At 39.8% G+C, this 15,983-nt stretch overlaps 1 protein-coding gene across 1 annotated transcript in view; it reads right to left on the bottom strand.

Moving 5' to 3' along the window:
- Positions 1-1,539: 1,539 nt before the first annotated feature.
- Positions 1,540-15,983, bottom strand: part of LOC143286151 (1-phosphatidylinositol 4,5-bisphosphate phosphodiesterase gamma-1-like) — a 66,377-nt gene continuing 51,933 nt past the window's right edge. Inside the window, exons 29-32 of the mRNA XM_076593755.1 lie at positions 14,825-14,983; positions 13,714-13,802; positions 12,108-12,292; positions 1,540-5,383 (exon numbers count right to left, since the gene is read on the bottom strand). Of these exons, the coding sequence (XP_076449870.1) occupies positions 5,341-5,383; positions 12,108-12,292; positions 13,714-13,802; positions 14,825-14,983 (476 nt within the window). The 3' untranslated portion in view covers positions 1,540-5,340. The remainder of the gene's footprint in view (positions 5,384-12,107; positions 12,293-13,713; positions 13,803-14,824; positions 14,984-15,983) is intronic.

Here is a 15,983-nt window from a genome sequence, read left to right as displayed (position 1 = left end):
TCTATCACTGCTAACGAAGTAATCAGTAAGGACAGTACAACGACAACAGTAGTGTTACCAAACTGAATCAAAGTCGCTAACATGGGAAGGAGAATTGAGCCAAACAGAGCAAACCAATAGGCCTTGTCTGCATCAGTTTGACATGGTACTGTGAAAGACGCATATGCATTAATACGATTCTCTGTGTATGGGAAACGTTTAAAGATACAACAACTGGCAAGAAAGATGATGAACATTTCCCTTCTTTTTTTCTTTTTTTTAACAGGAATGAATTCTAGTTTGGTAACTCTGCTGACTTGTACCATTTTCCAATGGTTCCTTTGTAAAGGGGAGGAATTACATGGAAAAGGGAGAGTGTAGTCATACACAGCAACAACAAAAAAAAAACTTTCAAAGATTTATTCACTGCTGTGGCCAATCTCATCTTCTCAAACTGCAGACAAGTATCATGGCTCTCACCAGCTGTCGCTGCACATGAACAGCAATCTTCTTTTCCAACACTGTTGCAAATGTTTAAGTACAAAGAGAGACAGAGACAGAGACAAAGAGACAGAGACAGAGAGAGAGAGAGGAGAGAGAAATGGACATACATTCCACAAAATGGGGACAGAAAAAAATGCATCACAGAAGGAACAGTGTATATCATATATATCAGAAATGGAAGAATTGATATATACCTTAACAATTGTTTCTTATTGTTTGTTTACAGTCATGGAATTTCAGAGTAATTAAAAGACTTAAAAAAGACATAATACAAGGTAAAAGATTTATAAAAGACATAATACAAGGTATCTGTGTATCTCAAAAACAAGCTGGTACAATACCAACAGTACACCATTAAAAATTACACAAACAAAATAGTACACTGTTACATGCTGATAAATTTATATCAAAGAAACAAGTCAGCCAAGAATTAAGTCTCATATAAAAAGAAACAGTGTTCTGCTTCTATATAAGTATAAAATAAAAACATGTGTACACAAAGGCAAATAGACAAAGCTACAGCCAGACATGGTGATAGAAAACATGGTGCATCACATCAACATGGGTCAGATATTATTATTATTATTATTATTATTACTATTATCATTATCAAAATAGTATTTAAAAAATGTTATTATAGTTATTATTGATACTTACATAGCGCCTATCTTAGGTCAGAAACCAAATTCTCTATAAACTCAATCATTTGCACAACAGGGTAGAGGCAACTGACAGCTGCCTTTATTATCATTATCATTATTACTGTCATTATTCTCTTTAATATGATGTAAACATATCTTCATTGAAGGAAAGCAATTGTCCAGTTTCATACCTTAAAAAAAAAAGAAGCAAAAACAACAACAACAACAACAGCAAAAACATCAAATATTCTAGTAGAACAAAATACAGGCTAAATCAAAACATTTCGACATCCTCAAATTTGCACAGGCATGTGAAAACACACACACAAATGCCCTTGCCTCCTCCCCCCTCCTTCACCCCCCCCCCCCCCCCCCCCCCCCCACACACACACACACCCCACCCACCCTCACATATAATACATCATTACCTTACACAAACTACAACTAGCTTGTCCAAACAGGACACCTGCATAAAGCAACAAATAAAGGAAAAAAAAAAAAAAAATAAAATCAACAAAAAAAATCAAAAGCCTGTTATTGCCTGAAAATTCACACTCCACAACTAAACGCAGCCTATCTTTGTGCTCTTTTACAGTGCAAACTTTCTGTTGCCCAGGACAAAAAAAAACAACCAAAAAAAAAAACCAACCCAAAATAAAACACAAAAAACAGGAAGAGAGTGAGGAGATGGAGGGTGGTACACAGTATCATGGAAACGCTGGTCGCTGTACGTGTGATATGATTCATTTGGGGTGGAAAGCTGGGGTAGGAAGCAAACATAATATATAACTCTGGGGGCTAATGTAGCTCTGCCAGCTTTGTCCTACATAGTAAAACTAAACCACAGAATGCAGGCAATAGTAGACAATAATAATAATAATAATAATAGTAGTAGTAGTAATGATGGTTAAAGCGATGACAACAACAATAATAATAACAACAATAATAATAATGATAATAGTAATAATAATGGACTGATGGCTACTTGGGTATGCAGTGTTTGTTTGTTTGTTTTCTGTTTGTTTTTTCTGCATTTGTTTGTTTCTTCAGTGATTTGAGCACAATTCAACATCCGCTTCTGCATGCAGAAAGCCCAATCATAGAATGCTGAAATTCTATAGAAATGTTCTTCCCGATGCCCACTTTCAGATGAAACTATTCATCACCCCGACGACAAAGCATTCATCTGCTCATTGAAGCAATAATTTTGTGCCATTGAGGGTGGCAGGCGAGTTGGGAACATCTTAAACAGCATGCTACTAACTATGAACACTACCACAGCTTTGAGATCCTGAATCAAAACCTATTTGCTAAACAAAACCAAATCAGCAATGGCATCAAGCGGAAAACAAAAGCAATCCAACATTTAAAACATTATCTCCAAATTTATCTCCTAAAGAATATTTGCAAAGAAGTGACTGGATATTTCAAAATATGAACAGTTATGGGGGAAAAAATCCTTCTGAAAAAAAAGTCATGAGAAGGAAACAAAATTGTGAAAGTTACAATGGTGACTTTTTAACTGAATAGATGAACGAAGTGAAATGGACTGCTACCACTCAAATGCTGACATCATGAGCAAGACCATGTATAAAACTGTTACAATCCATGTACGTCACTCACTACGACCAGTTACTCTCCAGTGTTTTTTAACACACCTTGAGCAGTCTTCTGTACAGAGTGATATATAATCATCCATCGTCATTATTTTCTATGATTATTCTTGTAATTATTGTCATTATTCTCAAGACACGATGTGTGACTGTAAAAAAACTGTCCAAATGGTCAAGATTTTCACGTTTCATAATTCACTGAAAACTATTAACAAAAAAGATACTGACCAACAAAAACCGAAAGTAGTTATAAACTGAAGATACATTAAACACACATAGAAAAGATGTGCTTTGTGGTTGTCGTTGCCTATATCAGTTCGGTTTCAACACAAAAAGCAGCTAAACATCTAACAGAAGGCACGTTTAAGACGTGCTCAAATCCAATCCAAAGAACTCCCATCAGCATGTAGGTAATGACTTCCCACATCCCCTCCAAATTCTCTCCCTTTCCTTCCCCCACCACCTCCCAACCACTGAACTATACATAGAGAAACTTTTAGCAAACACGGATCAAAAGATGCATCCTAACAGCATAAGCTATGACAGATAGAGAGTATCACCCAACCATCACAGTTACTGTGTCAGTTTACATCTATTAATGTTGAGATTATAAACCTCACTTATGATTCTGACAACAACAATATGACAACAGCAAAAACATGAGTTATGATTTTAACAAGAACAACAACAACAAAAAATGGCATGATTCTGATGACACAAAAAAAAGGAGACTGACAATGAATTTTATTCTCATTCTGGTTCTGGTAACTTTGGGCAGAGTTGGACAGAGTATCAGCGCATGCCAAAACAGACAAAAAAAAAAAAAAAAAAGTTTAATCGGCAGAACAAGCATCCATTGACGGAAGGTTTATCAGCAGTGTGAACTGTCTTGCCACCTGCTCAGAGGCTTCAGCTTCTTTGGGTCAACAACAGAAAAAATAATGAACAGCCGAGGACAGAGAAAATATTTCTTGACAAATATCGGTAATCATCATGAGTAGTATGCCTCCCTCTCTCTCTCTCTCTCTTTTAATGGATTTAGAAATCATTACCTTAAACATATTCACCTCTTACTTCCTACCATTCACCTCTCTCTCTCTCTCTCGGTCTCTCTCTCTCTCTTGTCTCAATGCAGAATTTTTAAAAAAAATTAAAATGAAGAACATGACTTCTCTCATGCCAGTCCACATAACTCTCTCCCTCTCTTTCTTTCCTTTGTCTCAACGCAGAGAAAAATTATGCAGAACAGGATTTCTCTCACATGCCAATCCATATAACTCTCTCCCTCTCTTTCTTTCCCTTGTCTCAACGCAGAGAAAAATTATGCAGAACAGGATTTCTCTCACATGCCAATCCATATAACTCTCTCCCTCTCTTTCTTTCCCTTGTCTCAACGCAGAGAAAAATTATGCAAAACAGGATTTCTCTCACATGCCAGTCCACACAACTCTCTCCCTCTCTTTCTTTCCCTTGTCTCAACGCAGAGAAAAATTATGCAAAACAGGATTTCTCTCACATGCCAGTCCACACAACTCTCTCCCTCTCTTTCTTTCCCTTGTCTCAACGCAGAGAAAAATTATGCAGAACAGGATTTCTCTCACATGCCAATCCACATAACTCTCTCTCTTGTTTCCACTGCCAGAGACTCGGCACAACAACAGCTCACAGTATGACCAGCCCATATTCTTCTCTCCCCTTCATGAAAACACCATCATTCACCAGCCACACTACGGCCACGAATGAATCTCTTAAAACATGCTCCTCAGGAACACAGCAGTGCACAATCCAGCAGAAGTCCAGAAGAATCTAAGAACAGTGATGATGACAATGTCATTTCATAATCATCAAAGTCTATTTTCAGAAAATCATCTCTCCTTGGGGGGAAAAAACCCAACAAAAAAAACCGAAGAAAGAACACACACAAAAAATAATTGGTCATACAGACTCCAGCAGATTATTTACTTATCTATTTTTTATTTATTTATCTAGCATTCAGTTGTCCATCAGTAAGCAGAATCAGGTATCAAACTGGAGTTGAACTGCTAGTGTTGTATCAGCTCACTCTATCAAATCTCATTTTTCCATGGCAAAATAATTATGCATAATACACACACACACATACACACATGCACGCAAGCACACACACACACACACACACACACACTGTTCATATACGTAACATAGTTCAGAAACCTCTGATCTGCTGACTCACTAACACAATGCTGGATGGTGAAGCATAATGAACATTGAATACACACACAACACATTTTACAAAACCGATTTCAAAAGAAACAACAGTCAGGACAGTCAAAGGTCTCTGTTGTCTTGAATTATCTTGATCCGACATGGAAATTAAAAACAGTATTTGCATGTCTATAAAAACAGTCATGGTCAATCTCCTGTTTAGACAGTTTTGTGCAACCCATTCGCATTTTAAAAGCATTCTTAAACAGTACACATTCAATTCACTCACACAAACATGTTTGTGCACATCAACACACACACACACACACACACAAACAAAACCACAAATGAATCCTAGTAGACTGGCGTAGTCACAGCCACACAAACTGATCCATGGAATCTGGTCCTTTCTTCACACGTTAGACTGGCGTCTGTAGACCTTTCTGGTGCCGCTGGTTGAATCTGGAAGCAAGAGGTAACGAAACATCATATAACTAACAATAATTGTATGTGCTAAGAAATCAACAAATGTAAGTATGTATCAGAAGGTTAAGTTTTTTTTAAACAGAAATGGTGTAAATGAAACAAATATGATAAACAGTCACAGTATGTGCTGAGAAATGTAAGTATGAATGAGAAATACAAGTATGCTTGATTTAAAATGGTGCCAGTTTCCACTTATACCAAAAACAAACCATTAACGATGTTTTCTGCTGGAATGTATAAACTGAAGGGGTGCCTGATTTCACTACGACTGAGAACAAACCTTTTACAATGAAGTTTCCTGCTAGTATTCATGAACACAACAGGTGCCCGTTTCCATAATCACCAGAACAGACTACTTTCAATGATGTTTCCTGCTAGCCTGCAACAGCTGATGTAGTACCTGGCCTCTTTCAAACGCAACACAGTCTTTTGAGTTTTAGTTTTATGCTTACAGTCATTCTTTTGTCAACTTAATGGATGTTATTTATGCATCTGGTATAAAAAAAAAAGAATATTACAAGTGTCTGTTCTCACTTAAATATTGACATATACAGAGATAAAGACCCAAAATCCTTTGTTGCTCTGCTCAACAGATTGATGGATATGGACTTTTGAGATGTCTATGTGGTCTTTTATCATTTAATCTTTTATTATTAAATAATGCTTGATCCAATCCCTTCTGGGTTAAACAAGCCAAGTTACTGAATGTTATGTGCAAATTTTTAAAATTTGTATGTACCAATTTCTGATGCAGATTTTTGAAAAAGTGCTTGTGATACTATCTATTCCGCCTCAGAACATTGCAACCAACAGCTGTAAGTATTAATTTTTTTTTTTCCAAAGAAATCTGCTTTGGTTTATATTAAAGATGATTTTAAAGGGGTCTTGATGGCACCTTTGGAAGTGGGTCTCATAGATATAGATCGAGGGAAAGAGAGAGAGAGAGATCAATGTAAGCAATTATTGTAAGAATAAGACTAGGATTGATGGAGGGATTTTTGTACAAGAGTAAGCACTACACACATCACTGTACATGCCACCAGATGCACTTCCAAGAGTAGCCCTTCGCTGAACACCACATGGAAAAAACGAAGAAAAAAAAAATGGTGCAAGGAAGACCCAAGGGAGACATGGTGAAGAATGGCTGAAAAAGACCTGATGAAGGGTAAGCTATGGAGGGTGAACTATACCTGGGGGGGATTCTGTTTCTAGCTAAGACAATACAAGATAGGTAAAAGTGGAGATCTCTGGTAGTGGCCATGTGTACAACAGGGCACTGAGACAATTAAAGCATTAGCCAAAGCATTGCAGTAAATGTACAAGTGGAAGAAAAAGAAAAGAAAAAAAAAATCAGAAGCAAAAGTAAAGCAAAGCCACAAAACATGAACAATTTTTTTTCACTCTCTTCATGCAAATGCACACACAGACACACACACACATGTGCATGAACAAATGCACACATATACACAGAGATAGAGATACAATCACGGTAACACTTACAATGCACACATGCCACATACACACACACCACACACTCACAGAGACACGCACAAACCAAACACACATACACAATCACGGCAGCGACTAATCTGAATTAGCGTATGAGAAACAAGAGGATTCAGACAGATGCATAAAATAAATGATTGTCATGTCTTCCTTTTTCATCATCATTGTTTATCTTAATCTAGTATTTGGATATCATTTCTTCATTTCAACATTATCATACATATGGTGTTATTGTGGAGAACACTACCTTATTGATGGTAACAAAGACTCTAAAATAAAATACATCTGAGGCTAAATAACACTTTTGCCCTTTTTTTTTTTCTTTTTTTTTTTCATAAAATCATGGTAATTTGGTAGCATACTTCTTATATTTAGTAACTAAATGGACCTCTGCCCAATTCTTCTGTTTGAAGCCAATGAAAGAGTCTTGAGTCCTGTGCTACAAATTTAAATGGAAAGAGACAGACAGACAGATGTCCAAGCAGAGAAACACACGTAGACAAACAGGTAAGTAGACAGGCAGAAAGGCATCCAGACAACATACAGAGAAAGAACAAGATCAAGAACAAACATAAAAGGACAGAAAGAAAAGAAAAACAACAACAAAAACACGGAGACATTGATGTACATGGGAAAGAAATGTAAAAAAGTATAACAATGGTTCTGAGTAAATGAACATTGTGATTACACATTATTTACACATATGCACATATGTACACACACACACTCTCACATGCACAGACACACACACGCACGTACACGTACACACTCACATACACACACACATATACAACACACACACAAGCACACACACACACATTCTAAATCCAGGCCACTATACATTTCCAGTTACTTAAAACAAAAGGTAGAAATGTTTGGGGTTTTCTTTTTAACAAAAATGTAAGTTTTCAGTCTTGAGAAGCTTTGTTTCTTTGTTTTCTTCAGTTGGAGTTTGAAGGTCATCATTACCAAGTCGTGGTCACTTGCAATGTCAGCTCCTGGGAAACTTCTTGTCTTGGCAATGTTCACGCTAGACTGGAAACGCTTCTTTACCATGATGTAGTCGACCTGGAAAAATTGAAAGATCCTGAAGTACAAGAGGCATTCCAAGCCATGATTGGTGGGAAATTCGCGCCACTCATCACTCTCGATGCAGATGACGCCGACCTGGATACACTCGTAAGCGACTTCAACGCAGCTGTGACTGAAACAGCCCAAACAACTCTTGGAAAACAACGCATCAAAAAGAAGCCCTGGGTCACGGACGACATCCTACAGCTGTGTGACAAACGTAGAGACCTGAAAAAGAAAAAGAATGAAGAAGAAGGGGCAAAACAGTACAAAGCAGTTAACACCGAAATCAAGAGAAGCATGAAGAAGGCAAGGGAGAATTGGATTGAAGGAAAATGCCAGGACATAGAGGAAAACCTGACAAGAAACAACAGCAAGAAAGCCTACCAAGTTGTGAAAGAACTTACCAACACAAGGCAAGGTAGAACTATGTCCAACATCCAGACCAAGGATGGAAAATGTCTAACAGAAGAACAAGACATCCTAAAGCGATGGACAGAATACTGCTCAGAGCTATACAACATACAGACCACAGGTGATCCAGCAATACTGAATGTCCCACCAGCCACTGATAACAGTAATCACCCCATACTCCGTGAAGAAATAGAGGCAGCAATAGCATCGCTGAAAAAAGGGAAATCGGCAGGAGTGGACAACATCCCATCAGAACTGGTCCAAGCAGGGGGTGAAGTTATGATAGATGTGCTACTGAAAATCTGCAACAAGATCTGGCAAACAGGGGAATGGCCCACACCGTGGACACAATCACTGATCATCACCCTTCCCAAAAAGGGCAATCTCCAGCAGTGTCAAACTACCGCACCATCAGCCTGATTAGTCATCCCAGCAAAGTCATGTTGAAAATCCTGCTTAACAGACTGAAACCACAAGCAGAAAACATCATTGCTGAAGAACAGGCAGGTTTCAGACCAGGAAGGAGCACAACTGAACAAATCTTCAACTTGAGGTTGCTATGTGAGAGGTACCATCAACACCAACAAGACCTCTACCATGTCTTCATTGATTTTAAGAAGGCATTTGACAGGGTCTGGCATGCAGCTTTGTGGGCTACCATGAATCTGTACAACATCAACGCCAACCTGATCAGACTGATACAGCACCTCTATGACAAAGCCACCAGCGCCGTCTACCTCAACAATAGCATCGGGGACTGGTTCAGAACCACAGTCGGAGTGAGACAAGGCTGCCTACTCTCCCCAACACTCTTCAACATCTTCTTAGAAAGAATAATGACTGACGCACTGGAAGAGCATGTAGGAACAGTCAGCATAGGCGGCAGAACAATCACAAACCTACGTTTTGCCGACGACATTGATGGACTGGCTGGAAAAGAAGAAGAACTGGCAAGCCTGGTCAAACATCTAGACAAAGCCTCCACATCGTATGGAATGCAAATCAGTGCGGAGAAAACCAAACTGATGACTAACAACACCAACGGCATCAGCATTGACATCAAAGTCAACGACGAAAAGCTTAAAACAGTCCACAGCTTCAAATATCTGGGAGCAATCGTGTCAGATGAAGGATCTAAACCAGAAGTACTCTCGAGAATTGCCCAAACAACAACGGCACTCAACAAGCTGAACACCATCTGGAACAACAAAAACATCGCTCTCAGCTCAAAAATCAGACTGATGCGTTCCCTGGTTATATCAATATTGCTCTACGCCTGCGAGACTTGGACCCTGACTGCAGACATCGAGAGAAGAATCCAAGCTGTCGAGATGAGATGCTTTCGTAGACTACTTGGCATCTCCTACAGAGACCACATCACTAACACGGAAGTGAAGAACAGAATCCAGCAAAGTATTGGACCCTACGAAGACCTTCTGTCCATCGTGAAAAAACGCAAACTTAGATGGTATGGACACATCTCCCGATCATCTGGTCTTGCCAAAACGTTCCTGCAAGGCACCGTACAAGGAGGCAGAAGGAGAGGACGGCAGAAGAAGAGATGGGAAGACAACATCCGGGGGTGGACAGGCTTGACGCTCGGTGACGCCCTGAGGAAATCAGAAAACCGTGAAGAGTGGAGAGGAGTGGTGGCCAGGTCAGCAGCGGTGCCCCAACGGTCTGAACCCAGACTACGGGAGAGGTGAAGGTGAAGGTGAAGGTAAGTTTTCACAATATGATCCGTCAGATTATAACTGGGGTAGAAGCAGGAAGGAAATAAATTAAAACTAATAACACTTACATCAGTGATTGGTTTTACTGAAACATCACATTCCATTTTGCTTTCTCAGAACATCACACAAAATACAAAACTATTGTATATATTTGAGAAATCGCCATTTTTTGTATGAATCACACTGAAATATTTTATTGTCAAAACTAAGAGTAAAATCGTATCAATTAGAAATAAAGAAGTTACTGAAAGAAAAACAGAATCATAATACACACTCTTCTTCATGCTTTACACTGGCTCCCAGAACAAGAAAGCATTATTAACAAAGTTGTCTCTCTTTATTTCACGTCCACTGAGGTTTTTGGTCCACAGTATCTATCTGATCTCATTTATCCTTACATATCCTCATGTCAACTCCGCTCTTCTTCTGACACCCATATGCTTAGGATCTCCCCTGCTCGAACCAAAACGTATGGCCAACGCAGTTTTTCATACCAAGCCCCCTTTCTTTGGAATCAATTTCCTCAGCCTCTCCGGCACTCATCTTCGCTGCAATCTTTCAAATCCAGTCTGAAGACCCACCTTTTTCCCTCCTGAATAATTCTCATCCTTTTCCAGTATGAACTAAAATGACTATTAGTGACAGAGTGAGTTTTGATAGTTTCAGAATTAGCTGGTTGTATTTTTGATCATGTACTATTTACGACTGTGTGCTATGACTTGTGTGTGTGTGTGTGTGTGTGCTTGTGTGTATTGTGGGTGTGTGTGTGGGGGGGGTGGGGTGGGGGGGGGAGGGCTTTTTGATATGTGTTCCACTTGTAAACGCCTAGGGTTTATTTTCAAGATTAGGCATAAATGTTCATAGCAATAATAATAATAATTATACTAAAACATTAATTATCATGTTTAAACAAACAAAACAACAATAACAAACAAGAGAGGCAAGGCCTTCTAGACTCACTTGTGATACACTTTTTTTTTTTAAAATCCAAGCTTTTTATGTATTGAGTATAATTTCAAAATGTAATGTTTAAGATGAGAAAGATCAGTTTAAAGCAAATTAAGTCCCCTAGCATTAATTACAGAATAATTTCCCTTTTTTACTATCTGCACCAAAACGTTTGCAAAATAAATAAAACTTCCATGCTTAGCAAAACAAGGTCCTGTTTGAACAAAAAATGATAATAATGACTGCTCTTGTTGTTGGGTCAGAATATCAGATCAAAGTGCCAAGTTTAGAGAATACAAAAAATATAAATATAACAGTAAATGCAGTTTGCATATAATTAGGCTTCATTTTTTTCTTCTTTTTTTTTGTGCCCATCCCAGAGGTGCAATATTGTTCTAAACAAGATGACTGGAAAGAACTGAATTTCTCCTATTTTTATGCCTAATTTGGTGTCAACTGACAAAGTATTTGCAGAGAAAATATCCATGTTAAAGTTTACCATGGACACACAGACACACAGACACAAAGACACAAACACACACAGACAACCGAACACCGGGTTAAAACACAGACTCACTTTGTTTACACAAGTGAGTCAAAAAACATAGGCAAAGCTTATGAGTTTCCTACTGACTTCACTATAAAAAGAATTAGTATAAAAAGAGGTAAAACCGTTCCCAACACAAATACACACACACACACACAGAAACACACACACAACACTGTTCAGGACGTTAACCTCCCCCCAACACACACAAAACACTGTTCAAGACATTAAGCTCTCCCCAACACACACACACACACACACCACTGTTCAGGACGTTAACCTCCCCCCAACACTGTTCAGGATGTTAACCCCTCCCCAACACACAAAGCACTGTTCAGGACATTAACCTCCCACCACACCAACACACACACAAACACAACACTGTTCTGGACATTAACCTGTTCCCCTCCCCCCCAGCCCCTTCCACACATACACACACACAACAGAGTGGGGGGACAGCCACACCAACCAACCAACTCACTTGCGGAGCTCCCGCTCGCGGTTCTTGGCCAGGAGCCTCTCCTGTGTGGCCTGCAGCTGCTGCTTGATGGCAGAGGCATTGTCCTGGTCACCGGCCAGCTCCAGGTGCTCCATCTGCTGGGTCAGCACCTCAGACTGGTCCCGCAGCTCCTGGATCGACGTGTAGATGTCGCTGTCCTCACTCTCCTGTGTGGGGGTAGGGGATGGGGGAGAGGGGGGAGACACAGTGATGTTTAGCATTCATTGTTCGGTTTTGTGTGAAAATCCCAACCCTCCTCTCTTAACCCACTCCCAAAACCCCTTCAATGTTGTCGTCATTTCAGTTCAGTTATGACTTTTATGCTGTCGCTGTCCTTGCTCTCCTGTGTGTGTGTGTGTGTGTGTGTGTGTGTGTGTGTGTGGTGGGTTGGGGGGTGGGGGGAGACACAGTGACATTTCTCCAGCTTAGTTTCGCGCTGTTCGGTGTTTTGTGCGAACCCACCCCCTCTCAATGTTGTCATTGTTTCAGTTCAGTTATGATTTTTATGATGTTCTCGCTCTCCCGTCTGCATGGTGCGGGGGGAACACAGAGATGTTTCTCTCGTTTAGTTTTGCGTCATTCAGTTTTGTGCAGAAATACCATCCCTCTCGTCTCGCCCTGCAGTCCCCCACCCCAACCCACCCTTCAATGTTCTTGTTGTTTCAGTTCAGTTATGATTTTTATCATATCACTGTCTTTGCTCTCCTGTCCGTGAGGGACACAGTGACGATTTTCTGGTTTGGTTTTGTGTTGTTCCATGTTTTGTGCAAAAATACCACCCCTTCCACAGCCCCCCACCCCCAAACCCCTAAATGTTGTTGTTTCATTTCAGTTAAGACTTTTATTATTCTTTTGTATGTCTCACAATTTCACTGTCTTCATTCTCACCCGAGAACACACTAAAAGATGATGTCTGCTTCATCTATTCATTTGTCGTGCTGATGAGAGACTCTATAAGCCATTTCATTGTACGTGTTTGTTCAATTATTTCTAAGAATTGGATTTGTAAACCACTTTTAGCTTGTCACCATGTGTAAAAGCGCGATACAAAAATAAATTGTTATCATTACTATGATCATGTTGGAATGTTGGATCCCGGCAGTCCACTGTTAAGCAAATGGTAAATCTTTTGCAATGCCAATAAGTGTCCTTTTTTTAGTGGCTACGATATTATAACAAACACATATATGCTTACACACACAAGTGGGTGCACACACACACATACACACAGTTTCAGATTTTCAGATTTCAATTTCTCAAGGAGGCGTCACTAGTTCGGACAAATCCGTATACGCTACACCACATCTGCTAGGCAGATGCCTGACCAGCAGCATTACCCAACGCTTAGTTTGATTTTCCAGTCAACCTTCGGAGAACGGGAAAGAGTGGGATTCGAACACAGACCTTCACAAGCTCTGTTACTGGCAAATAAATGTCTTAACCATTCTGCCACCTTTCTCCTATGCACGCTCACACACACACACACACACACACACACACACACCTAACCACAACCATATGGGGAGCAGAAGAACCAACATTTCATAACACAAAAGTAACAACAGTGAAGAAGACAGACAGATGTCACCTTTGGATTTCGTATGTCAATCTGCACTAGGAGGCAGGCAAGCTCCATGTTTTCACTGAAGCCATTCTTTAAAGGCACACTGCGGAACCCTAGAAAGAAAAACAAAGACGATGATTTTGTGATAAATTATTATTGCTATTAGCTCTACCTGACCACCCAGGCTCACATAAGGGCTGAAAAAGCCATCAATACCAATCCTCTAGCACCTGAAAAACAAAACAAAAAAAACACTGAAAAAAGAAAATTAGGCACAAGAACAGACCCATTCATTCTCATGAACCTACAACATGTTCTGATGTTGAACATTCTGCTGATTTTTTTTTTTCCAGAGAATTAAAGACAGAAAATTGAACACAAACATAGTTATACATACTTCACAGAATTATAAATAACGGGTATTCAAAAAAACAACAGAAAAATGCCAACAGACCGTTCTCATGTCCAAGGCACAAATAAGAATATAACATAGCAAGAATACTCAATTATCAAGTCCAGAAAAGACCAAAACTATGCAAGCAATATATTCCAAACTTTCTGGAAAATAAATAAACATATGACCAGGACCAGCAAGCAAAAAATAATAAAGGAAAAAACAACACAAAGAAAAGGAAAAAACAAAACAAAGAGAGCTATAGAAAAGAGGAAATTTCTCGTACATAATTTCCAGAATGCAGGGACACTGTTAATACTGAAAGTGCCTCTAACATTGCCACAGGGGGCAGGGGAAGCATTGCTAAAAGTGTGCACCATTTCTGACAAAAAGAAACTCCAGCAGACACCTTCAGGAGCCTTGTATACAGACATAACAACAAACAACAACAACAAAAAAGGGGAGGGGACAACAACAAAAAGGGGAGGGGTGGAGTTTGACAAAAGAAGGACGCACTGTGGTGACCAGCTAGCTCACCACTGGAAAAGCAGCTAAGCAAATCACAGAGAAATCTATTGTGATGAAAAGAGTAATACAATACAATCAAACATGGAATTCAATTTTGAAAAAAAAAAAAAATGAAATAATGAAAAAGATTCAATCATATCACACACACACACACACACACACACACACGCACCTACGCACACACACACACACACACATACAAACGCCCCTCACCTGATCTGATGCAGTGCGCAGGGAAGCAGGCCTGGCCCAGGAAGTTGGGGTCACCAAAGGTGTCCTCGTCCATGACGGCAAAGCGCAGGATGGCCAACTCAGGACACAGCACGTCAAACACACAGCTCTCGTTCCACACCGGGTTCAGACCGTTGTCCGCTGTCAATACACACACACACACATACACATACACACGCACACACACACACACACACACACACACAGGGGTTTGGGCTTACAGTGTGTGTTAATTTACGCTTAACAAGATCGACGCAAACTTACAAATGCATTAACAGCAAAGTGAGAGCTGTATGATCAATAGGTTCTCCACTGCAGTGGGAATTCAAATGCTGCTTAGTCTTTTATGGTCTTGTATTCATATATTTCTCTTTTATGTCACAACAGATTTCTCTGTGTGAAATTTGGGCTGTTCTCCCCAGGGAGACCATGTCGCTTCACTGACAGCACCACCCATTTTATATTTTTTCCTGCATGCAGTTTTATTTGTTTTTCCTATCAAAGTGGATATCTCCACAGAATTTTGCCAGGGACAACCCGTTTGTTGCCGCAGGTTCTTTCATGTGCGCTAAGTTTATGCTGCTGCACACGGGACCTCGGTTTATCTCCTCATCTGAATGAGTCTTTTGTGACTATCACTCTCAAACTAGGAGGTAAGATTACACTGACTCTTAGTGCAACAGCCTTGGGGGCTAGTTGACCTTCGGGGGACTATCCCCAACACCAACTTTCATAAAGCCATCTTGGCCAAAAGAGTGGTGATGTAACATGGGCAAGACACTTTCCACTATAATCAAATTCTACCTCAGACAGTCAGGACAGCAACTGCCTTCTCTGCAGTTCTGATGGTTATAGTAGGACACGACTATCATCCAATGGCCTTGCTAAAACAATCCTCAAAGGAACTGTTGAGTTAGGGAGACTGAGGAGAAGAAAAAACAACATAAAAACAAAAATGATGGACTGAAAGAATGGACAGGAAAACCATTTGCAGAGACCCAGGCTTTGACACACAACAGAAAGATAGTCCTGGAGGAACCTGGTGAACATTTCTTCTGTGTGACGCCCTAGTGACTCTTCACAGAGTTAAGGGCGGAGAAGAAGACTTCATCAGTCCTTGAGTGTTTCAGTTTTATCTGTA

Source organism: Babylonia areolata, chromosome 9 (genome assembly GCF_041734735.1).
Source record: "Babylonia areolata isolate BAREFJ2019XMU chromosome 9, ASM4173473v1, whole genome shotgun sequence".
Lineage (NCBI taxonomy): Eukaryota > Metazoa > Mollusca > Gastropoda > Neogastropoda > Buccinidae > Babylonia > Babylonia areolata.
The sequence above is the reverse complement of the archived record's forward strand: the minus strand, read 5'-3'. Positions and strand labels throughout refer to the sequence as shown.